General features: G+C 47.3%; 2 protein-coding genes across 3 annotated transcripts in view; both read right to left on the bottom strand.

The window, feature by feature from the left end:
- Positions 1-13,305, bottom strand: PRKAG1 (protein kinase AMP-activated non-catalytic subunit gamma 1). 2 transcript variants are annotated; one of them, XM_016201233.2, is made up of 12 exons: positions 13,274-13,305; positions 9,117-9,165; positions 2,866-2,975; positions 2,590-2,671; positions 2,434-2,492; positions 2,248-2,293; positions 2,086-2,140; positions 1,719-1,845; positions 1,447-1,612; positions 1,247-1,284; positions 834-980; positions 1-720 (listed from the first exon to the last, which is right to left on the bottom strand). In XM_016201233.2, exons 1-12 carry the CDS (start codon positions 13,280-13,282, stop codon positions 616-618), a joined length of 993 nt encoding a protein of 330 aa, XP_016056719.1. In that variant the 5' UTR covers positions 13,283-13,305; the 3' UTR covers positions 1-615. The 2 variants fall into 2 exon arrangements, with proteins under 2 accessions (XP_016056719.1, XP_016056718.2); XM_016201232.2 differs by lacking the exons at positions 9,117-9,165; positions 13,274-13,305 and having other exon boundaries at positions 2,866-3,253.
- A 206-nt stretch (positions 13,306-13,511) lies between these two features.
- KMT2D (lysine methyltransferase 2D) overlaps positions 13,512-24,711 on the bottom strand; it is a 39,599-nt gene continuing 28,399 nt past the window's right edge. The window contains exons 41-55 of the mRNA XM_087814684.1: positions 24,507-24,647; positions 24,215-24,382; positions 23,897-24,056; positions 23,189-23,264; positions 22,844-23,019; positions 22,615-22,745; positions 21,798-21,930; positions 21,592-21,719; positions 20,296-21,436; positions 19,271-19,407; positions 19,041-19,171; positions 17,082-17,367; positions 16,778-16,851; positions 16,547-16,655; positions 13,512-16,388 (exon numbers count right to left, since the gene is read on the bottom strand). Coding sequence (XP_087670810.1) covers positions 16,296-16,388; positions 16,547-16,655; positions 16,778-16,851; positions 17,082-17,367; positions 19,041-19,171; positions 19,271-19,407; positions 20,296-21,436; positions 21,592-21,719; positions 21,798-21,930; positions 22,615-22,745; positions 22,844-23,019; positions 23,189-23,264; positions 23,897-24,056; positions 24,215-24,382; positions 24,507-24,647 — 3,084 coding nt within the window. The 3' untranslated portion in view covers positions 13,512-16,295. The remainder of the gene's footprint in view (positions 16,389-16,546; positions 16,656-16,777; positions 16,852-17,081; positions 17,368-19,040; positions 19,172-19,270; positions 19,408-20,295; positions 21,437-21,591; positions 21,720-21,797; positions 21,931-22,614; positions 22,746-22,843; positions 23,020-23,188; positions 23,265-23,896; positions 24,057-24,214; positions 24,383-24,506; positions 24,648-24,711) is intronic.

The raw sequence follows: 24,711 nt of genomic DNA, 5'->3' as shown, positions 1-24,711 counted from the left end.
AAGAGGTTCCTGTCACTTTAATTAGGTTTGCCATGAAAAGCAATAACCTCAGCTAACCACTTTGCAATTCTCCTCCACCCAAACCCACTTCTCTTCATATGAATATAGCACAGGAACCCAAGGCCTTCCTCCCCATGATCCTCCCCACTCCCATTATGGGAAGAAATGTTACTAAGTGGACTCAGCCTCCTCCATATAGCATGAAACAGGATGAACAAAAATATTTTTATGAAGAGCTATGCTATTATCTTATCCCTCTTGTGGAGGGAGTCAGGGGCAGAGATAAAGGCAAAGGCTGGGTGAGGTCTGGGATCTCTTAGAGATCAGAATTTGTCCAAGCGGCACAGAGGCCATAGTTCACCCAGAATGGGGTACGTTTAAGAGGACAAGGGCTAGGCTGAAAGTTTTCCTCAAGCATATGTGTGAGGATAGGACAGCTAAAAATCCATTCTCCTTCCTTCCCCCACACCTTCCCCAGATCTCAGGGAGAAGAGTAGGGGTCTCCTGGGCAGAGAACAGAGTCACACTTCTCTCAAGGTTTCATCCATGGTTTTGAGCTTTGTGCAGGCAGTGAGTGGGCATAACCCTTGGTGCCACCTGACCCCTTCCCCTAGCTTAGGGCTTTTCTCCACCTCTGAGCACCAGGGCCTGCAGGATGTCTGACAGTGAGACAATTCCCTTGACCACATCATTCTCATCCACCACTACAAGTCGGTGAACCTGCAGAGAGCAACAAGGGAGAAAGGGATGTTTAGTGCCAGCTTCAGGGGGAGCCCTTCAAGTCCTACACTCCTGCTAAAACCCAGCTCCTTTTGGGTTGCTGGCCCCCCTACCTCTGCTTCCACCAGCCTGTTGATTATGGTCTCCAGAGTTTCATGCAGGTAGCACTTGAGGACACCCTCAAAGTAATGAGATCGATGTTGCAGGGCTTTGGTCACAGACACATCTAGGTTGTTGTAGGTCTTTTCTGCTGCCAGATTCTGGGGAGAGAGGGGAAGGTGCTTGCAGAGGAGCAAAGGAGCCATCTCCCAAACCCTGAGCCCACCCAACCCCAAAGAGATTTAGGGCAGTTGTCAGCCATGCCTACAAGCCACACCCAGCTAATTCAATTCCTTTTCAAATAAGATTTGAAAGCTTAGAAGCTTCTTAAAACCCTTAGTTCCCAGAAGAGACTCATTTCTTTTCCCTCTCCACATTCAACATGCCACCCCTTTCCCTACCTCCCAGCCCCTCCACAATCACTCACGATAACATCAAACTTGGAGTAGATGTCCACCACACGCCCTAAGGGGACAGAGGCAGCTCAGCAAGGAGGATCTGGCATCCAAGACTCCCCATGCCCATAGGTAGAATCACCCTCCTGGCTGAGCTGAGGGGGCATCAGATTTCCCCAGAGCCACCCTGACTTCCCTGCAGCCTTCCCTCTCCTTCTGCCTAATCTCTCACCTTTTTCATCCACAACAGGCAGGGCTGAGACTCGGTGCTGTACAAAGATGCCCAGAGCCACGTAGACGGGGGTGGTAGTGCGGACCATAGCAATGTTGGCATAGGTGCCAATCTGTAGCTCTTCCAGGGACTTACACATGAACTCTGGCTTGGGGAACTCAGTGATCTGAGGAAGGAACCATCACCTTGATTTTCAAAGCTCCCCATATCACCCTTGGATATCCTTCCAACCAAGTATATAGGAAGTAAAAACTGGGCTAAGAGGCACTTACAAACAATTTGAGGAACTTGAGGATGCGCTTGTGGGTGAGGATGTACAAGGTGTTGCCCGATTCTGGGTCAATAACTGGCAGCCTGTGAATCTTGTTTCGGATTAATGAAGAGACAGCATCAAACAAGCTGTGGGAAGGTGGGGGACAATAATAAGTCCCATAGTGCAGGGCTTGAGGGAGGTTAAATAGCTCCTCAGAGTGTGTTTATAAATAGAAAACTGGTGGTTGGGAGAGGGGAGGAAAGCAGTGTGTGTGCATGTGTTCGGGAGGACTGTCTTTTCTCTCTTCTGCCTCTGAATCTTTGGGTATCTAGTGCTTTAGCTATGCTGATCTTCCTCTTCTGGACAAATGGGGAGCTGGAACTTACCTAGCATTAGGAGAAATGCAGACAAGCGGTTTAAAGGAGTCCTGTAGGTACACCTCTGAAAGGAAAAGGAGGTTCACAAAATACCACCATGGAAAACCATTTCCCAGGAAACTTTCCATCCCTTTATCCTTTCACACACACACACCCCAATTCTCTACATACCTCTCCAAGTTTCTATCTTGTGTTCTTCCAGCTCATAGATCTGTACCTAGAAGCAGAAGCAACAGAACTTGAGACTTGACCTCCCTGCTTCATAAAACCCTTGTGGTTTGCTTGGAAGAAAGGAAATGAGAATGAGGGGCTTTGGGCAGGGAAAGTGGCTGTGGTCACTGGGCTAAGGTTCCTTACCAAGGCTGACTTGTAGTAGCGGTGTAGGATATTGATGAAATCGGTGATGGTCAGCATGCCTAGAGGCCAAGACAAGAGCTCTCAGCATTGTTCAAAGCTTTTCTCCATGCCCAGCACAAGATGCCAATAATATTGTGTTCCAGAAACTTTGCTTACCCACAAAACTTTGCTTCTTACTATCCCACAGAGGGGCAGCTCGTACACCATTCGTCACCAAAGCAAAGAAAGCTTTTTTCACCTGTAGCCAAAAGAGTTATATTCACAACGGGAAATTCATGGGCAAGACTTTAAAAGATCAGGGGTTGGTATGTTGGGAAAAACACGAGACTAACCCTATATAAGGAAGAGGATATTACCCTTGGGATGAGACAGGATGAGAGGTATTGAACCAGAGGCTCCAAGGAAGGGGGAAGGGAAAAGGATTTCACCCACCTGCAGGGAAGTATCAAATACAACCAATTTGGAGCTGGTGGGAATCAGGTCATAGCAGCGATGAGACTTCATGAAGGAAGTATACACGCTATTGTTGGATTCTGGGGTCTCTGCATAGGGTGAATAGTTAGTGGCTTTCTTCCAAGCAAAATGCACAATCAAAAAAGGCATAAAATATAAGTGCTGTAGTTGCTCAAATATTTAGAGCATGATTTATAAGGCCCCCTATTTTATCTGTTCTATTCCTACTGTTCCATTAGGAACAAACTCCTTAGAAACCATTTCATCTAACCTCCATTTCCAGGTAAGTCCATATCTATTGGTTCCTTAGGCAAAAGATGGCTGACTGAAACAGAAAGACTATATTTTTCATTTTTTATCTTTTTTTATTTTTAAAATTAAAAAAAATATATCTTTATTCATTTCAGAGAGAGGAAGGGAGGGGGGGGAGAGAGAGAGAAAAACATCAATGATGAGAGAGTCGTCACTGATCGGCTGCCTCCTGCACACGCCTGACTGGGGATCAAGCCCGCAACCCAGGCATGTGCCCTGACCAGGAATGGAACCATGATCTCCTAGATCCCAGGTCGATGCCCAACCTCTGAGCCATGCCCGGCCGGGTTCATTTTTTACCTTTAACTCAAGTTTTCCCTTTCATATATTTGGCACATTTTTAATTATCTTTTCTCAATTAAGATGTAATTAAGCTTCTTAAAATTCAAGTTAAGTTTCTTCTTTTTTTTAAAGTAAGCTTCTTAAAATTCTTCTGAGACATGCAGGTGAGAACATCATGGTCCAAGTCGGGCCATTTCAGATCAACATGAAGTTGGAGCCCCGTGCTCAATCAACCTAGCCCCAAATACCCTGAAAGTCCCTCTTGGGATAACCCTGTAAATGAGAAATCATCCCACTTACTCCAGACAAATAGAAGATCCTGGCTGTTTACCTTTTCAATCTTCTGATTTTAATTGCTTGTACCCCCCAAAATAACAGCCCAAATATGCTTCCTATTATGCTATGTGTACTTAAAAATACATTATTTAATCCTTACAACAAATCTGTAAGGCAAATATTGTCCTCATTTTTCAAATGAGAAAGTTGGAAATAGTTAAGTAAAATGCTCAAGTTCACACCATTAGTTAAGTGAAGTGACAAGACTCAAACAGATATACCTGATTCCAAAGTGCATGCACTTAATCCTATGCCAGTTTTTTGCCTTTAATTTCTAATTTTTTACCAAAGTTACACAGGTACACAGTTTAAAGAGTCAAATCACTCTATAAATTTTGTCAAGAAAAACTGCCGTCCCTGGCACCCACTTCCCTATAAATAACCCCTACCCAGAGATGAGACCTCTTTTAGCTGATTATTTTGGTACTTTTTTGCTCCTTTATTTTCTCACTTTTGGGAATTATCATCATCTAAGGAAGATGAAAAATTTTAGTTTTCTCTTCTACCAGGATCCTATCACAAACACGCACCATGCATCTCCCCATTCTCCCAGATGTTAAAATATATTGGTTATATCAATATTTAAATAATTTTGACTGAATATTCATTACTCAGAGCTAAGCCAAATAGTAAACTCTAATTTTTTTTCTTTCATAACTTTATTTTCCCTGGAGTTAATAACTGTCTTTTCAGTTGCTTAATTTTCTATGTATAGTATTTATAACTAATTCAACCCCCAAACTCTTCACCAATTTCTTTTTTTTTTTTTTTAAATATATCTCTATTGATTTCAGAGAGGAAAGGAGAGGGAGAGAGAGAGATAGAAACATCAATGATGAGAGAGTCACTGATTGAGCCCTCAACCTGGGCATGTGCCCTGACCGGGAATCGAACCCCGATCGCCTGTATCCTAGGTCGACGTTCAACTGCTGAGCCACGCCCGGCTGGGCAATTCTTTAAACCTCCTTTTAAGAAGTTCAGAAGCATTAGATAATCTTATCAATTTAAACTATACAAAGAAGTCTCTCTGGAGTCTTCTGACCTGCTCAAATCTGGGCTGGTTTGCTTTGTGTGCACTGCTGTAATCCTGAGATCTTCCTCCGTCACCACCAAGGGGACCCCATTCAGGACCCTCCTGTATTGGCCTTTCTTGTGTTCTGTATCCCATGTGTTCATCTTTTTGACTACTCCTTTGTTTTGGTGGAGCATGTCTTCCAGTAGCTTCCTGAGAAACGGTGCATGGGAGGTAAATTTTTTGAGACCTTGCCTCCTGAGATATCTCTATTTTATACTCATCTTTGATTTAGAATTTGGATGGATACAGAATTCTAGGTTAGAATTTATTTTCCTGCAGAATGCTGAAGGCATTGTTCCATTGCTTTCTAGCTTCTGGTGCATTGAGAGTCCGAGGCAATTCTGATTCTTTGTATGTAATTTGTTTTTTCCACTCTGGAAACTCAGATCTTCTGTTTCCAGTGTTTTGAAATCTCAAGACGATTGTGCTTTGGGTGGGTCAATTTCATCCACTGTGCTGAATATTCAATGAGTTCTCTCAGTATGAAAACTAATGTTCTTCAGTTTCAGAAAATGTTCTTGAATTATTTCCTTGATCATTTCCTTTGCTCTGTGCTGTCATTTTTCTCTTTCTGTAACTCCTATTGTTTAGATATTAGACTTCCTAGAATGACCCTTTAAGGTTTTGTTTTTTGGGGGGATTTTGGGTGAGTTTTTATTGTTGTTTTTAAAATATCTTCTCTCCTGTTTTCTACTTTTTTGATTTTTTTGTTTTAAATATATCTTTATTGATTTCAGAGAGAGACAGAAACATCAACGACGAGAGAGTCATTGATCGAGCCCGCAACCCAGGCATGTGCCCTGACCGGGAATTGAACCCCGATCGCCTGGATCCCAGGTCGACGCTCAATCGCTGAGCCACGCCCGGCCGGGCCTTTGATTTTTTTTTAACATATCTTTATTGATTTCAGGGAGAGAGAGAGAGATAGAAACATCAATGATGAGAGAGTCGCCATTAATAGGCCACCTCCCACATGCGCACAACAGGAAATTGAACTGTGATCTCCGGCATCCTAAGCCAACACTCAACTGGTTAGCCACGCCTGGCCAGGCTCTCCTCTTTGATTTCTAATTCTACTTCTGGTAGATTTCCTCAACTTGATTTCCAAACTTCTACTTAATTAAAAATGTTTGCTACTATTTTTAATGTCCAAAAGCTTTTTGTTTTCTGAAAGTTTTTAAAAAATATATTGTATCCTGTATTTGTTTCATGATGTTAATATGTTCTTTATCTGAGTATGTACTGTTAATTTTAAGTTTCTTTTTTTTAAAAAAAAATATCTGTATTGATTTCAGAGAGAGGAAGAAAGAGGGAGAGAGAGATAGAAACATCAATGATGAGAGAGTCGTCATCGATCGGCTGCCTCCTACAAGCCTCCGACTGGGGATAGAGCCCACAATCTGGGCATGTGCCCTGACCAGGAATCAAACCGTGATCTCCTGGATCCTAGGCCAACACTCATCCGCTGAGCCACACCTGGCCAGGCAAGTTTTCTTCTTTATGTATTGACTTTTCCCCTCTGTTGCTTTTTCTTTCTTTTCACAAGGGGGCAGGGGCAGTTTGGATCACCTTTTTTAAAATGTTAGATAGAGGCTTTCTTTAGATGTCTGGTAATTCCTAGTTTAAAGGAGAATTCAAACTATATTTTAAGCATGGAGCGTTGCCTGGCAGGGCATGGTTCAGTGGTTGAGGGTCGACCCGGGATCCAGGCAATCGGGGTTCAACTCCCGGTCAGGGCACATGCCCAGGTTGCGGGCTCGATCAATGACTCTCTCATCATTGATGTTTCTCTCTCTCTCTCTTTCTCCCTCTCCTTTCCTCTCTCTGAAATCAATAAAGATATATTTAAAAAAAAAAAAAAAAAAAGAGTGGAGTGTTTAAAGCTGATTGGGAACCCTAAGTGTATAAGTGTTGACTGTGAGCCATTCAGATAGGGGCACTCAACACTTATATTTGTAGGAATTTCCCTCAAGGGGCCTCTAGAGAGAAGGATTATTCATTCAATGCTGCACTTAGAGAGTGAAGTCTTTCCTGTCAACATTCTGGAAACTGAAAGGGGGAAAAAGACTGGGGTTTTGGCAATTCTCCTGTGTTTAGTACAGCACCTCAGTCGGGCCTGAGCCTCTCTCCAGACCTCCAGTCTTTGCCAAAGTTGGAAAGGGGAGCTGCCCAGCTGTACTCAGTGAAGGAGGGAGTCTTGGGATCTGACTGCTTCTCAGACCTTCCGTGCTTCTTGGCTTTCCCCACTGCTAGCTTATAATTCCGTTTTCTCAGGTGTGCTAAGTCATTTACTACTACGTCTGCTTTCCAGCTTCCAAAAACTCACTGCTATTGCCTCCTCTCTTGTTCTTCCTACTTTGACAGGTTTGTACCTTTTTAAAAAAAATTCCTTTATGTTTGTTTTGGTGGCTTTTTGTGAAGGAACGAAAGTAGATGCACGTATTCAATCCACCATCTTTAATTAGAAGTTCACCATTGTTTTTCAACTTTGAAAACCCACAGACTCCCAAGAACATATTTTTTGACATCAGTTTAAGACACACTTGCCCAGCCAAGTGTGGCTCGGCGGTTGAGCGTCGACCTAGGATCCAGGCGATCGGGGTTCGATTCCCGGTCAGGGCACATGCCTGGGTTGTGGGCTCGATCCCCAGTCGGGGGCATGCAGGAGGCAGCTGATCAATGACTCTCTCATCACTGATGTTTCTATCTCTTTCTCTCCCTTTCCTTTCCTCTCTCTTAAATCAGTAAAGATATATTAAAAAAAAAAAAAAAAGACACACTATGCTGAGAGTTAAATACTACCATGTTAGGCTACAGGCCTACAAACATTTGATTTCGCTTTCCCAAGTGTTTAAAAAATAAATCAGTTGCCAAATTTTTAAAATCTGGAGATTTACATACAAATCCAAATTCTTAGTTTCTTTTCAAAATCAGAAGATCTGACAAAACTAGGTCTTGAATTCCAGAATAGTAACAAATGACCAGACCTGGATAGCTGCTGCCTCCTTTCAGATGCAGCAAGATCTACAGGTTGTTGTAGTTATATGCACCCATCACTGCTTGGTCCATGTAGACAGTCTGAGTTTTGTTTTGTTTTCTCTGGAAAATGCTCATGTCTGCCTTTATTTATTTATTTATTTATTTATTTATTTATTTATTATTTGACAGTTTTAGTTTTTGACCTCTGCTTTGGTATTAATGCAAATGTACTCAAAACATAAAATAGACACTGATATCATGTGGCAGTACTCAATTATGAAGAGCCATCCAGATAATTCAAAATACCACTATACGTATTAACTTTTTTGGAACCAACAAAATGAAAACAGAACATTAGAAAATTCTTGTGTAGCCCTAGCCAGTTTGGCACAGTGGCTAGAGCATTGGCCCATGGGCTGAAGGGTCCCGGGTTCAATTCCAGCCAAGGGCATACACCTCGGTTGCAGGCTTGATCCCAGGCCCGGTCAGAAGGCAACCAGTCAATGTGTCTCTCTCACACTAGTGTTTCCCTCTCTCTCTCTCACCCTTCTACTCTCTGAAAAGCAATGTAAAAATATCCTCGGGTGAGGATTTAAAAAAAAAATCTTGTGTTTGGAACTCATAGACCCTTAATAATATGTCCTAGGATTTCAATCCTTTGAGAAAGTGTATACTCCCAATGCCATAAATGTGTCCTTAGAAGACTTAGGAGTATTCCTGGGCAAAATCCTTTACCAGAGGTGCTTGTAAATTCTGCTTCTATATCACCTAGAATTGGGCCATTCCATTCTAATCAAGAATTTGCGAAGGTGCTGGAACTGCCTGGATTTTAGGGTTTAGTACCTTTATTTCTAGATTAGTTTTAAGGGCTTCCAAGGCTTTTCTATAATTTGTGTATCCTCAGTGGCTTTACTGAGCTTTCTGAATGATAAAATCCTAGTGGCATTATTTCAGAGACTTCTAAAACCTGGTGAACCAGCCAAGAGTTGCTTGTGGAAGTTTCCCTGTATCTCTAAAGTTTCTCTCAGATGGTTTGAATATTGAAGATATTAATCATCCCTACCCTGCCCAAGATTTATTCCTTGGTGACCTTACCAAATTATTGTTCCTGGTTTATATAGTTTGGTACATTATCTGCCTGAGCTTTGATTTCCCAGGGGGACCCTGGGAGAGGTTCAAAAGCACTGCTGAAGTTAGGGTAGGGCTATTGCTTTCATACCCAGTTTCCTTTGTTCAGTATACTTACCTTGAGGATACTCATTTTCCAAAGCTGGGGAGCTATCTGAAGTAGTGACCTGGAGAGACAAGAGAAACAAAGATTCAGGCTATTCAAGGCTCCATCTATTTTAGCCTAGCATTAGAAGGGCTGGTGAACTGACAACTTCCTTTAAAGTGGTATATTACCTCAATTAATTGTCCTAACAGCCCTGAGGTAAATACTATTGTAAGCCTTATTTTCACGGATTAGGAAACTGAGGTTCAAGAAACATTAAGCAACCTGCCCAAGGTCACATGGCTGGTAAGGGTGGAATAGCGATTTGAACAAAGACCTGTGTGGTTCCAAAGCTCATGTCCTTATATACTACACCGCCCAATGAAACATTAGGTCTTAAAAGCTGAGACTAAAAAAATCTAAGCTAAAGGCTGGCCCCGCAAGATTCTCCGAGATCTACTTTATAAAAACACAGAAGCCAGAGACAACACTGCTTTCCCCCAAACACTCACTAAGCATAACTGTGGGCACTGTAATCATAGACATACACTTTATTATTGAAAGGGCCAATCTGGGGAGGATCCCAGCAGCTGACTGTCAGAGTTAAAACTTGAATGACTAAGGGGTGGATAAGCATCAAATATTCTGAAATGAGGGACCTGAGTTCTCTCAGCACCCTTGTCAGTGGAAGCTGCCACAGCCCAGAGGATGCTGGTTTTCCAAGTTTCCTTGCCCTTGACAGTCTAAGATTAGAGAGTGCTTTGAATACAGAGAAACCTTCAGAGCCATCTCTATGTTCCCTCAGGTGGGAACATCTAGAAATTTCATTGTTATCTAGGAACCCAGGAGGGGTCATAATTTTCATCCACGGGAACCAACAGTTTGGCTCTATTTGCTTTGGGTAATATCCCCAAATTAACTTAAAGTCATACTTCACCTACACAGCTGCTGTAGTAATATGAAGTTAAAGGCCTTGGCTTGAACCTGGGAAGCTGACTGGTAAGCAGGGTCAAGTTGGCAGGACAGCCTTAAACTTCCCTGCCCCAATGGGCCAGGGTGGGGGTGTGGGGGGAAGGGGGATAATTTCCCCCTCTGGGCTGCATAAGACCGTCAACTTGGCTTGGAATTTTGGCAAGACTATCAGAATAGCAGCCTCACCACTTGTAAGTGGGAGAGAGGGCTGGCTGTTTAACTCTAAAGATACACACATGGGCCCTGGCTGGGTAGCTCAGTTGGTTAGAGAGTCATCCTAATGCACCAAGGTTATGGGTTCATTCCCCAGTCAGGGCATATACAAGAATTAACCAATGAATGTGTAAGTGGAACAACAAATCGATGTTTCTTTTTCTAAAATTAATTAAAAGACACACACGGTATATAACAGTCTGTTCACAAAGACCTATATACAAAGACATAGAAATAGCTCTTGTAGAAATGATTGTATCCATCATATAATATTTACATACCACACTGTGCTACAGTTAATGTGTTCATTATCTATCCAAACAGATTATAAATTCCTGGAACTATCTTATACTTATTTTTATCCCCCATACCATCTAACATGGGGTTTTACATATTGTTTTGTTTTTTAACTTTCAAATTGATAATGATGCACACTAACATGAACAAAGATCTAAGACTAAGTTACAGAGAGAAAAGAGACATCCAGCTAAATCAAGATACAGATACTACAGAAGAGAGTCAGACATAACTGAATATGACTTCATCTTTCTGCCTATTTCTCTACACAGGAGTGGGGTAATTATGTCCATTTCCCTCTACTTTTAATAACATAGGGGAGCCCGGCCGGGCGTGGCTCAGCGGTTGAGCGTCGACCTAGGATCCAGGAGATCAGGGTTCGATTCTCCGTCAGGGCACATGCCCAAGTTGTGGGCTCAATCAATGACTCTCTCATCATTGATGTTTCTACCTCTCTCTCCCCCTCTCCTTTCCTCTGTCTGAAATCAATAAAGATATATTAAAAAATAATAATAATAATAACATAGGGGAACTGAGAAATTACCACTGTACTAAATAAGTACAAAGTACTAGTACAGAGACACAGGCTAGATCTGACACACAGACTCACAGTTTCTTCCAAACTCCTGATCCACATTTCCAATTATTTGCTAGACAACCACAGATGTCACAGAGACTCCTCAAATGCTTCAACACAAAACAGAACAGCATCTATCCCTCTAATCCTATTATCCTTACTGTGATTCCCATCTTTGTTTTTGGCACTGCTCTCCTCCTAGATGCTTAAGAATTGTAGTCTTGATTCCCCCAAGAATGAGCTATGCCAACATGTCTGCTTAGAATCACAGAGCAGGGCATGACCTAAACTTGTACTTAATATCCATCAGCTAAGCTGATAAGTCAGAAATGGCTCAAATCCATTTCTCTCCTTTACACTTTCACGGCTTTAACTTAGGCTTTTACCTTTCACTTCTATAACATTCTCTAAACAGGTCTCCCTGCTCTAAATCAATCTCTTCTTTAATTCTTCCTTCATGCTGTCACCAAGTTCTTTTGCCAAGCATCTCAAATTTGGGAGGGACTTCCATCTCCAGCAACCAGGAACTCACTACTTTCTGAAGATCCATTTACAGAAAGCTGTTAACATTCTTAAAGCACACTCACTGCCTTGCTCATAAATCTTCATGGGTTCCCTTATTACAAAACAAAGATCAAACTTAGCACGGTTTGCAATACCTTCAACCTGCCTCAGCCTATTTTCCCAGTCTTTCCCCCCAACTGTGAGCCAAATCTACAACTCCAGCAACATTAAGCCACGGTCTCATCCTCAATTAATCTCTCTACATACCCCAATTTCTATGCCCTTGCTCACACTGTTCTCTCAGCCTGCAATGCCCTCTCTCAGATTCACAGTAATTTCCCCCTCCCCTATGCTTCCACAGTCCTTTGCACCTTGATAACAGCATTTATTAGTCTACCTTAAATCACAGCTTGCCCTCAGCCCTACTCCAGTTAGGCTGAGTGTTTTCAAAGCAGGGCTTTCCTCTTTTCTTCTTTTTAAAACAATTTCCATCCCAAGAAACTAATTCAGTACATAAAGTGTGAGGGTTAAATTAGAAAATCTATGTAAAAATAATTTGTAAACCATGATACATTTATAAGTAAAAACTGGTCATTTTGAATTTATGTAATCAGACCCTTTTATTCTTGCTCAAAATTCTCTTAATCTGTAAGAAGCGACTCTTGCCTAGGTGACCAACTGCAAATCACTTTACCACTTTGGTCTGTTTTCTGCTTTATAACCTGAGGGACATGACCTCTCTGCAGGCAGAGAAAGTATGCGGTATAATAATTACTCTGGGCAGGTACCCAACCCAAAGACTGGAGAACCTGCAGCCTGTACAGAGCTACAGCAGCAGATGATAAAAACAAAGATAGGAACAATTACTCTGCTTGACATGGTTAAAAACTCTTGGAGAGGGAAGTTAATGGGAAGGGTTCCAGAGTACTAGAAAAGGCTCCTGAGAGTGAGGGTGGGCCCCTGTAGCAAGCAGTCTGTAGCATCTCGGGGAGGATGACCCGTACCTGCCACAATTGGTCAATGCCTGCTCGCCAAGAATGAGTTATGCCAATATGCCTGCTTAGAATCGCAGAGCTGGGTATGACCTAAAACTTGTCCAGGGACAGAGTGGCCTCTACCACTGAACCACCCGTCCTTCAGGAAAACCCCACTTTTCAGTCTTATTAAGGGAATGTGACCTCGTTGGACATCTTGAGGCAGTATAAAAGTCTTTCGGATGTCCCTCCTGTCAGAGATTGCGGGGATCACAGACAACCAGGGTCAGGTAATACCTGCAAGCGGGGGACCCCCCCTGCCTCTCCAAGGAAAGCCGAATCACCTCTGAGGGGCCTGAGGTGCTAAAACGAAAGGAGCCACGACACCGCCAGGGTGTGCTAGGGATTTAAGGAGGGAGCTAGGTGTCACTGCCCGCTCGGGCTGAGAGCACAGCGGACAGAAAGCAGGCACAGCGCGGCCCAGTCCCAGGAAGGCGCCCGGGGAAGGAGCGGAGGAATGGAGTCACAGACAGGACAGACACCTGGCTTCTCGTCTACTGGGCACCAGCGGCTGCCCCTGCCCAGGCCTCCCAATCCCCTAACGGTGGTCTCGGGCTCCACAGCGCAGCCCGCCGCCCTCCCGCGCTCCTCACCGTCTCCATTGCAGGAGGCGCTCGCTGGCTGCGTTCACTTTAGAAAGCTCCCGGAAGGCCCCGCCCCACTTCCGGTACCGCGACGCCACTTCCGCTTGCGTCCGGACAAACGCCAGTCAAGGGCGGAAGGCGCGGAGCTCGCTTTTCCGGCGCGGCCTGGCCTGGTAACCGCCCTCCCCTGTCCTCTCGGACCTCACGGATCCCGCTGACGGCGAGGGTCATGGGACGGAGCCGCTCGTATTTAAAATGTTCTCTTTTTATTTGTCGTTTAAAAACAAACTTGGAAGAAGCAAAATCCAAAACTTGCCCTTTGCCTCTTGCAACGTAAATTATGTACAGTTCAGAATGATCGCTGATACAAAACATGCCAAGGATAGGGGCGCTGGGGATGGAGGGAGAGAGGGCGCTTTAAAAAGAGGAATCATTTCATCCGCTGTTACGAAGGACCAACCTTGCTGTACAGGATACACACAACACAAAATAAAGTCTTCACGGGATTCACACTTGTCAGCGATTTATTTTTTAAAAAGAGGGGTGGGGGGAGATCCTGGAGGTGAGGGGAGAAGACTGTAAAGGGGAAAAACTGAAAACTGAATATGTGCAAGTGTAAACCAACCCAAAATACAAACACGGGGGAAGGGGGGAGGAGGGAATTCTGATGCAATTATACAGGCGGGGTACTTAAAAAAAAAAAACCAACAACCAAAATTCCAACCTTGTAGCTTGGGTCTGAGTTAGTTTATATAAAAATTAAAAACTGTATAAGGTTTCTTCACTAAATTCTACAGGACTATCGGATACCTAGCATATGCTTACAAAGCCTGCCCCCTCCCCTTTTCCCAATCCCAGGGCCCAGGCCCCAACCAGAGCCTGACTCACAGGAGCCAATCTCCCTCTCCCTGTAGCCTAGACCTTTTGCTCTTGGAAAAGGAATATCCAATGGCTTTGGGAGCAGCAGCCCAGTCTCCCCACTGTCTGATTTAATTACAGTGGTTTCTGTGAGGGTGGAGGGATGTTACTCTCTTAAACATTTGCAGCTTGAAACAGTTGAGGAAGCAGCTTAAAAAAAAAAAAATTCTCCCTACCCCCATCAATCCGAAAACCCCCAATTCAAACAAAACAAAAACAAACCTAAAATCACAACAGCGACCGTGCTCCCCCTCCAGCAGGCCCGCCCATCCACCACCAACCACCAAGCCCATCCCTACACTCCATACATTTGATTCTTGAAAATATTAATTACAAAATGCCCTTTGCCCACAGCCCCTAGGAGAGAACTGCATATAAGCTTCATCTTCATCCCCATGGCTCCCTACCACATAGGGGTCTGGGGGCCTCACCCACCCCAGGAAGAGGTTCAACTGCAGCACAAGCTTGGGCAGAAAGGGGAAGGAAAGGGAGGCAGGGAACCCATCACCCTCTGGCTCCCCCTGGGGCCAGCTCACTTTTGTGCGTTATAACAATAGTCCAACTAGACAATAGGGGGTGAGAATCGCCCAGCCTCTATACCCCCACCTTACAGCAGTCACAGCCAGGGGGTGGGGAGGAGGGGGTGAGGAAAAGGGCGGTAGGTTGGGTAATGGAGGGGGCCCCCCCACAAGGGGAGCTCCATGTATCCGCCCCACACCCCCCTACCATTTATAAACTGGTTTTGTAAAAAGAAAATAGATATATTTATATAGAATATATAAAGCACAAAAATTAGTAGTTTTACATTTGCTCTCCCCGGGGGTGGGGGGAGAGGGGAGGATTCTCACCTCCAGCCGGCTCCCCCATGCCCCACAAGACTATGTACAATCCCATGTATAAATAGATAAATACCCCCCACCCTCCCCGCGCTGACACTAAGCTCCCCACCCCCACATCACCACCCCTTCCCACCAGACCAGCAGCAGTTTGGTGACTGAGGGAAAGTGGGAGCTCTGGGCCACACCCTGCCTCACTGGGTATGGGCATGCCACTCAGGGATAGCCCTCACCCAACCACCCACCCACCCCATCCAGGGGCTGGAGGGCAAATGGGCTCATGATGGGGTTGGGAAAACAGGAGGGAGATATCCTGGTCCTAGGTTTAGCACATCCCTCCTGCCCCCATGTCCAGATGGAGAAGGAAGTCCTAGAGCAACTAAGGGCCAGTCATCCCCAATCTTCATCATTAGCCTCAACCCCCATCCCATGCCCAGAATTAAAAACAAAGATGGATTTTTTGTTGTTGTTTTTTCTTCCTTCTCCTACACCCCTTCCACCCACTCAGAAGAGGGCAGTGAGGTGGGGGAGAGGGTTAGGGCAGTAGGGGGCTTGGAGAGGGTCTCACATTTCAAAACAGCAAAAAATCCAACACTTAAATGAGGTAGGTGTGGGTGTGGGGTCTCCTTGCCCGGCTTGCCTGGCTTGCCCTCCTGGGCAGCTGGGCGCCTCTTTCCCATTCATGTTGCATTTGTCAGAGTGGAAAACAAGGAAACAAAACCCATAGAGAGAAACACAGAGGAAAAGAGGGAGACAGAGACAGATTGAGAGGAAAGGGGGTGGGGGTAAGGGTGGGGGCAGGACCCGGCAGGCAGGGCCAGGTGTGGGACCCGGCCTTTGGGATTGTCAAGCTTAGTCAAGTCTCTTTGCAGCCTTGAGTTGGGCCGGAGAGGTCGGTGGGAGCAGCAGGGCTGTGAGGCCCTGCCACACATCCTCCTCCCCCCTCCCTGCTGCCTCCCAGATGCTTCTGGGTAGTTCCCGGCCCATATCCCCCTCAAACCTGAGATGCCCAATGGCTGCTTCTGTCTGGCTCCTGCTGGAGCTGGGGGCAGAGATGCCAGCCTGGGGGCCCGTGGCAGGGAAGAGGGTTGTCCCTGGTGCCCAGGGTGGGCTTGGCCTAGGGCCCTCTGCCCCAGCCTCCTGCTCCAGGGGCTCCGGTCAGCCGGCAGCCCCAGCCCTGGGTCCTGGCTCTGGCCACTACCTCTCTTCCCTCTCATCCCTTTTAGGGAAGAGATTGGGGGTGGAGGGACTCCCCTGCCTGGTAGCCTCAAAGCTTTTTAGTTCATCCATTTCCGACAATTCCAGGCTCCACAGTGGCAGGGGATCTTGTGCTGATCGTCCTCAAAGTCAAACTGATAGTCATAGGTCAGCTGTTAAGAAAAGAGGGCAGAATCAGTACCAACCCTACAGAGAAACTGGGGAGGGCAGAGATGATCTGATCTGAGGGCAGTGGCTTTGGAAGTCGGCTCTGGGGAATGGCAGAGAAGAGAGAGCTGCTTTGTCACTCACTGAGGAGGCTTCCTCTCACCTCCTCTCCTTTGGGGATTCGCCGGCTGGAGATGATGATGATTTTATCCTCTTTGTCAAATGTCACAACTTCCGCCACACAGTTAGGGGCACAGGAATGGTTAATGTACCTAGGCAGTGGGACAGAGTCAGGGATGCCAGGTGATTGAGTTGGGGTGATTTTGGTTCCTTGTTGGCCCATCCCCAGTGTATCACTCTCAGGGACCCCTAAATCCTTCATAATTCCTCTCACCTGGCAGGGCCTCCAGTCAGTGTAGCATCAATCACATGTTCATTGTTTATCCGGAACATGTAGATGCCTCGATTCTACAAAGGCAAAAGTCGCAGAGGGGGCAAGAGTATCAGAGAATGGCCTTGCTGTGGTGGTGGGATGAGATAGCAGACTCAGGCAGTGGACTTCGTTTCTTATTTTTCCTTTCTCCCATCTTTCACCTCCTCCTCCCACAGCTTTCCACCTGCTCTCCTGACCCCCATTCTGCTCGCTCCTTGGCTGAGTGTGGACCATGCACCATGATGGCCCCTCTGTCAGCCCATACCTGCTCCTCATAGATTTTCTCCCGCCGGTTGGCCACCTCGTTGCGAATGATGGTGCCAATGTACTCAATGACCATTGTGTGCTTTTCTAGGTCCTTGGCTGCATAGAGCCCCAGGCCCTGGATGCGGGAGCGAGCCAGATACACGTTGTTCTTCCACTCAGTGCGCAGTCGCCGATACTGAGATGACTTGGAGTGCACAAACTGCTTGCTATACGGGGTGTTAGTCTCGCCTGTGAAGGTGCTCTGATATGCCTTGGACATGCTGGTGCTGTTCAGGGTGTGGGGCCTGGGAGGTGATACAGTGCATGACATGACAGCTCTCCCTCAGACCAAGCACATACCACCTGCCTCCTCCCTGGGATGTGCAACATGCCAGTTAGGGGCATGTGCTGCCTTGGGAATGGAGTGGAGGCATATGGGTCTTGGCTTTGGTGAGGCAATAACTAGCTACGGGGGCCCTTCCAACACCCTGGGTGGCACAGAGAGCTCAGGATGGGGGTGGGGAGTGAAGGGAAGGGAGGCACCAATTCCCCTACACTGAGCCCGCTCTCCCATCTATCTCCCTGTTTTCTACCACCCTCCTGTCAAACCATACTCAAGGCCGTGCTCCTCTGGGAGGAATCACCCAAGCAGCCTGGGCCTGGAATTTAAGCTCACGGTTTGCTCAAATGTCTGAGTCCTACCTCCTGCATACACTGGAAGCCCTGAAAATGGGGGCTGTGTCTACCATATTGGACTGGGCTTGAATTAAAACTGGCTCTGAATTCATAGCCGAAAGGTGGTATTCTTTCCTTTCTCCAGACTGTCCCCTTCTCTGGCATAACAATGGGCTCTGTGCAGATGGCTCAGTGCAGGGGAATGACTGCTGCCTGGTAGGATGCCTTTTCACCACCCTAGGGCACCAGCCAAATTCTTCCCCATCCCAGAGCAGTGGTTTTCAAACGTTTTTTACTCTTTATTTAGCAGAAATCTTTTTTTTACCCCTTAATAAAATGTTATTGGAGTTCCAATACATAAACTAGATGAAAACAAAACTCTTCTGGTTAAATTCAATTTGAGAAAGGGGGAGTTACACATAGGGAGGGCCAAGTTCTGCCCGCTCAGTTTGTGTGTTCCAGGGCTTTTTGGAACACACGCAGTTTGAAAACCACTGTTATAGAGCATCAAGGACTAGGGTTGACTGGGTTGGACACTCTACAGCAGCCTGAGGAGCAACCGAAGGCTTTCACAAAAGCCCTGCTACTGTGCATTCTGCCTCCCTCTACCCAGGGACCAAGGTCAGGCTACTAAGGTACACAGGAGGAACAGGAAACCACAAGTTAACAGGTAAGGTTCTGGTCCCAGCTGTGACCTTTGTCTAGTCACTTAACCTTTCTGGGCCTCAGTTTTCTGGGGGGTCATACCACCTGCCCTACCTACCTCATAAGGTTGTTGTGAGGATCAAATGAGATAATGGATGTGAAAACGCTTTGAAAAAAAAAGTATAAAGTGCTATACAAATTTAAGGTCTTATTATTTTTCTATTATATTTCTAATTATTTACTTTTGAAACCAACTCAGCCTGGGGAAGGGAAGGTGACCCTAGCACTCATGGGCATCTGAGGTTTGGGAGAATCATAAGCCCCCTGGGAACAAAACAGGAGAAGGAGGTGACTGGGTTCCTTACATAGTTCATAAAATTTTACCAGTGTCTACCCAGAACTTCCCCAACAGCCATTCCCAGGATGCCCAAGATAAGTCTGTCCTAGACCCCAGGTCAACCCAGGACACCTGAGCAGGTTGGGGGGAGGAGGAAAGGGATATTATAGTGATACCTGCATACCCTCTAAAAAGGACGCCTAGCTTGAACTCCTAGTCTCTCCAAGGGAACTCTAATCTGTAACCCCAAACCCTCAATTGGCCGAGGGTCCCTACCAACCCCCATACCCACATCCCTTGGCCCCAGCCCCATAAGCTCACCGTTTGTAGTGTGTGAGGATTTTAGGCTCTGATCGGGCACAACCAGTGGGGTTGATCATAAGTGGCAGCTCCATTAAGGGGTGGCGTCCATAGCGGAATAAATAGTTTTGACAGCTCTCCACTCCAGGCAGCTGTGGGCACAGGTCATGCTCATCTTAGCCTGAGCACTTTTGGGGCAGGACCGAAGTTCTCAGTGCCCACCTGGCCCCCAGCCCCTGGCCCCTTCTTACTGATTCAGCTATGCGCAGCACAGCGTGTACCGTCAACCCAAAGAGCTCCTCGCCTTTCAGATACTCAGGGAAGAGCCGCAGCATGTCGGCCTCTTTTCTCATGGCAGCCACAGGCTCAATGATGCGATTCCACACAGCTAAGAGGCAAGGAAAAAGAGCAACTCTCAGAGGGAACCTCTGCTTAGTGAACCCAGCCCGAACCTTGATCTGGAGCTGTTTCCTGTAGCCTGCATACCTCCCTGTCACGAGGCTGTGTGGTTCTTCAGGACCCCCTTATGGCATCCCAGTCCCACTCTCCCTCAACAAGCCATACTTCCCACTCCAGAGGGGCATCAGAGTCCCTTGTGACAAAGACACATAAACCCAAGGTCCAAGAGACCCGGCACAAGTCACAGGCCTTGCTGAAAGCCAGAACAGGCATACTTTGGCATTGGGAAGACTTGGGTTCAGGTTCTAATACTGGCAATGGAAGCTTAAGCCAAATACTTAAATCTAACACTCAGTTTCTTTATGCATTACATGAGCACAATAATAGTACTTACCTCAGAGGATTGTGTGAACAAAATAACCTATCACTTAGCTTAGTTTGTGGCACATAGTACATGTTCACTAAAAGGTAACTACTCTTATTGTCATTTTTATCATTAACACTAAAACTAAGATCAAAAGAATTTTGTCCAGAGAAAAGCAACCAAAGGGAACTCATGGTTAGGATCAGGTTGGGTGAGCCCGATGATAAGGTCTCAGAACTGTATTTTTTTGTTCCACTGAGGATAGGAAAAGGAGCCAGAATGAAGTTAGACAAGCAAAACATCTTCAATTACAAGGGAATTTAAGGTGAGTAAGGGAGGCTAAAACACTTTCTCTGGGGATTTTCAAGAGACCTCTGCCTACGCAAGGTAGAGGGCACAGAGGGTAGAACATCACTCATAAGGATCCTGTAGATCCCTTTTCGACATCGTAAAGGTGATTCCAGGAGAAACTTGCCCAACTCCACATTACCATTTCCAGGGCCCAGTGCTCACCCTGGGGAGAGGCGTCGATGAAGACCAGGTCCTCTAGGCCCTGCTCAATGACTTTAATTATGAACTCCGGCCGGCCGTTGTTCTCACTGATAGAGCAGCGGTAGCAGCAGCGGCGGTTGTTGGTGCGGAGGCTCCAGTAGATGCGTGTGGCCTCATAGCCCACAGGATAAAGGGCAGTGGCACTGTGGAAGTCGGCCATCTGGTGAGGGAGCAGCTGTCCGATGGCATGGAACACGAGGCCCCCCACCCGGAACATGTGCAGCCGCTCTCCCCGCTGAATGATGCTGGCGATTTGCTTCACTTCATCCCGCTCAATGTACACCCGCCGGAAGACAGCAAAAGAGCTCAGCTCTTGCTCACAAGGCCCTTTGATCTTATGCACTGGACACAGCATGGTCTTGTCCTTGAAGAACATGCACTTGGCGCGAATGGCGCAGGCAAAATGGTAGACATTGGGACAACGCATGCGATTGCAGCTGCTGGTGGCACCGGTGCGCTGGCACAAGGAGCACTTGGTTAGCAGTCCCCGGTGGAGGGCCACTTCCACATTCATCAGTGCCCCACCCTGGGTCTCATAGACCTCCGTGGACCACAGAGCACAGTTGAGGTGTACCCACAGGTCCAGGTCCAGGTTCAGCAAGCGGGCAGGCCCATCAGTGGCCCCATCACCCTCCTCATGACAGAAGCAGCAGCGCCGCATGTCTCGAGGCACCTTGTCAGGTCGCAGGGCTGTGCCAAGCTGCTCCATAAACTCTGCCACTTCCCGCTCATCCTCCTGCTGCCCGCTGCCCTTCTGGATGGTCAGCAGCAGCCGCAGCCGCTTCCAGCGCACCCCTTTCCACTTCTTGAGCCGAGGGGGCCGGGAATCATCCCCTTCTTCAGGAGGCCGGGCTCGGGGCTTGGGCCGGGTGGATTCAGGGGATGAGGCCAGGGGCAGAGGTGAGGGGGCTGGTGGCTCAACTGAGGGTTCAGCTGGGAGTTCAACCAGGGGTTCAGCAGGGGGGCTGGCAGGAGAGGGTGCCAAGGGGGATGGGGGTGGGGAGGGTTCTTCAGGAGGTGGGGCCGAGAGCTGTCGAACGTCCAGATTGGAGACATTGTAGGTGTAGCTGTGTTGGGTGGGTGGCTCTGGGACAGGGCTCTCCTATGGGAGGGGGGCACGAGCCCTGTATGGTTAGTGCCAGCTCCTCACTTAACTAGCCCCCTCCCTTTGCCCACCTAGATTCCACTTTCCCAAAAGTCTTCTCTGCTATCTCTGCCCTAGCCAGAGACCCCTCCCATTTTCTCCCCTAGACCCACCTGTTTCAGGAGGCTCAAGATGTCTAGCTGGCTCTTGAGAGTATAGCCAGGCAACACTGCATCAAATTGCTTCAGCCAGTCAGGGCCAGCTTCTGGGCTCTTGCCTCCCAGACCCTTTTCTTTCCCACCTGCAGGAAGGAGGGGGTCAGAGCCTCCCACCAGGATCATTCCCCTTAGATCCCAAGGTATTTTCCTGTCACACTCACCAGGGCCCTCAGCTTCCCCCTTCTTAGGCTCAATGCCTGCCCGGGCGGGGCTCTCTGGGAACAGCACCTCATAAGAGTTGGGGATCTTCATGCTTAGCAGCTCTGCCACTGCCACCATCACACCATTCAGGTTCTGCCAGAGCAGGGAAGGGGAGGGGAGAGCCATGTCAGCAGGTCGTGTACAGTGAGCACTACTACCAGCTTGGTGGAGACAAGGACACCTAGAACACAACTCCCCAAGTGGCTGGTCAGTCCAGCCCCTGAGTTATCCAGCTCTTTCCATGTACTTGCTTTATGGTGCCTTTTCCAAAGTGCTGTGGACATTAACGATCGTCACAGAAAAGGGCCTGTGTCAACTAAGTTTAGGAAACGATACACATTATATCCACAACTTGGAAGATCCATAATAATTAGCAAATTAGAGAACCTGAGGAGTCTTGTAGTAAGGACCCCTGTTTTGTTGTTTTAACTGGGATTTCCCATTTTCTTGAACAACAAACCCTGTTAACATTAAAACACAAACAACAAAAACCAGTTTCACCAAATGTAATGAGGACATGCTGTCTTGTAGCATATGTCACATTATATGCACTCTCCTTATTTGCTGATTTGTGTCTTTACCATGGGACTGTCAACCCCCTGAAGACAGGGATCCCTTCATGCTTCATTTACTCTAATCCCACAGCCACTAGTCCAGGCTTTCACACAGCAGATCTTCAGTACATAGCTTTGAAGGACTGAATTTATCCAGATAAGCTCCAGGGACTGCCCTCTGATCAGCACCCCCTAGGCATCTGAGGCACCCTCCAGGACACACCTTGGCTGCAGCAGCAGAGACCGTTAGCATGACTGACACCTCACTTCCTTTGCCCTTTTCCCAAGCTGTGGCAGGCAGCTTCCCAGGGGCCTCCATGTCCAGAGCCCCATAAGGCTTGGTATCCGGGAAGACTAAATGAGAAAGAGGGACCTGTGTAAGTCCCAGCTGCCCCTCTGTCCCAGCTCTGACACCCCAGCCCGGCCTGGCCTATATTCAGGGCAGCCCCTACCTGGAATGCTGGCCCGAGGAATGATAGGGATGACGGGGGAGAGAGCCCGGTCTTCCTGCTCCCACCGGCCTGAGCCCAGCTGAGGGAAACGAGATGCCTCCTCCCCCAGGATGCTCTCAGGGGATGAAGCTGGCACAATGCTGTCAGGAGAATCACTGTCCTCATCACTCTCCATCCTGTGGGCCAAAAGACATTTGTTGCTACAATCCTGCAGACCCCTGCCCCCAATTCTAGAGATTAGTAGATATCACAGCCTTACTTAAAATCTACCATTAGCCAAAGGAAAAATGAGACGACCTGTCCCCTACCCCCATTCCTCACCCCCATTTCCAGCCCAACCCCCACCTGACATCCTCAGTCTGATTGTGAGGGGGTGTAGGCAAGGCAGCCAGCAGATCTAGACTCTTCACCTCTGAAGCATCTGAGGGTAGGTAGGGAGAAGAAAAGTCAGTTCAAGGGTGGCTGATGGTGCTTTCTCCACCACATTTCAGGCCTAACTAGTATAACATCTATCTTAGCTGTCATGACCAATGTCTACCCATTCACCCATCTACCAGTTTGGAACAGAGAAGCTGTATTTGAGCATTTCCAATGTGCCAGACCCTGGGTTTAGGTACACTCTTTATTTATAATATTTTAACAACTCTATTAGGCAAATATTATATCTATTTTACAGTGAGGAAACTCAGGCTCATACAAGTCAATCAAGTTACTGGGCTAAATGAATGCAGGAACCAGGATTCATATCCAGATTTGACAGTAGTTCCATACCCACTAAGGCTGTCTGTTCATTATAAACAAAAATTTCATTAACACTCTCCCTGTCATCCATCTCCCTCACTGCCTTGGCTCTAGACTCCAGATACCCACCCTTGTCTCCAACAAATCAGTCCTGAAGAGGCCCTTCCTATCTCAGGTACCAGTTGTGTATGCACACAGGGAAACATGCAGCCATCCTATCTCAAACTGTTTAACAGAGCAAGCACACTGACTGGCTTGGACCCGAGCCACCAAATCTTTCTAGAAGAGAGGTCCATTCTGCTCCTGACTTACCCCTCAGTGTCCCTTCAGTATCTTGGGCAGAGGCGGAATCCTTAGGGTGCTCCCCCAGGTCTTCAGATGGAGTGACACCATTCACCATCTTCTGCTGCACCGATGGGGGTGGGGTGGGGGGCAGCGACGAGGGTGGTGTCGGCGGGTTACTCAGGTTATTCTGGGGGTGGGGTGGGGTGTTGTGTGCAAGATGGCATAGGGAGACTGACATAATCTCCTGGCCCCACACCATTATCAGCAACTTTCCCAAGCCTTCCACTCCCACCTCCACCTCCCCAAGAACCTCATCATCTCCAAAAAGTTTTGTCATTTTCTAACCTTAGTAAGCAGCTGGGAATAGTAGTCAGGGCCAGTGGGCAGCGCCCCACTTCCAAAGGTCCCCCTCAGCTGGCACTGCCCATTGATTGGGCAGCCACTGCCAAAGGGAGCAAAGAGGCTAAAATTGGCAGTGATGGTAGGCTCCGTTAGGGGCAGCAGGGACAGCTCCTAGGAGGGGCAAGATGACAAGGTTGGAAACCTGCAACGCATACATCTCTGCCACTGCACAGCTGGGGGCCAGGGTACCCCCTTATCCTGGGTTGGGACCAGGGGACTGGCTCCTGGGGGTCACCTGTTTTAGCTGTTTCAGCAAGGCCTCGCTGGCCCTGACCCCGTCCTCCTTCCGCAGCTTCTTTCGGGAGCTCACCAACCTGTCGCTTGGCTTCTGTACCCGCTTGGGCTTCGGTGTCAAAGGCTTCCTGGCTGCTGTATCCTAAGCCGGATAAACCCACAATGAAGGCTGCTGAAATCCTTAGAGCCCTCACCTCTTCTGTTTG

The sequence above is a fragment of the Miniopterus natalensis genome, chromosome 2, assembly GCF_054644295.1.
Source record: "Miniopterus natalensis isolate mMinNat1 chromosome 2, mMinNat1.hap1, whole genome shotgun sequence".
Lineage (NCBI taxonomy): Eukaryota > Metazoa > Chordata > Mammalia > Chiroptera > Miniopteridae > Miniopterus > Miniopterus natalensis.
This window is presented reverse-complemented; position numbering and strand designations above follow the sequence as displayed.

Bases quoted from the DNA above. Each gene is read 5' to 3' on its own strand.
- PRKAG1 (XM_016201232.2), bottom strand. From the start codon at position 3,036: ATGCCTTTTTTGATTGTGCATTTTGCTTGGAAGAAAGCCACTAACTAT. The intron at 1,846-2,085 runs GTAAGTTCCAGC...ACCTTCCCACAG, and splicing joins TGCATTTCTCCTAATGCTAG to CTTGTTTGATGCTGTCTCTT. The intron at 721-833 runs GTAGGGGGGCCA...TGCTCTCTGCAG, and splicing joins ACAGGCTGGTGGAAGCAGAG to GTTCACCGACTTGTAGTGGT.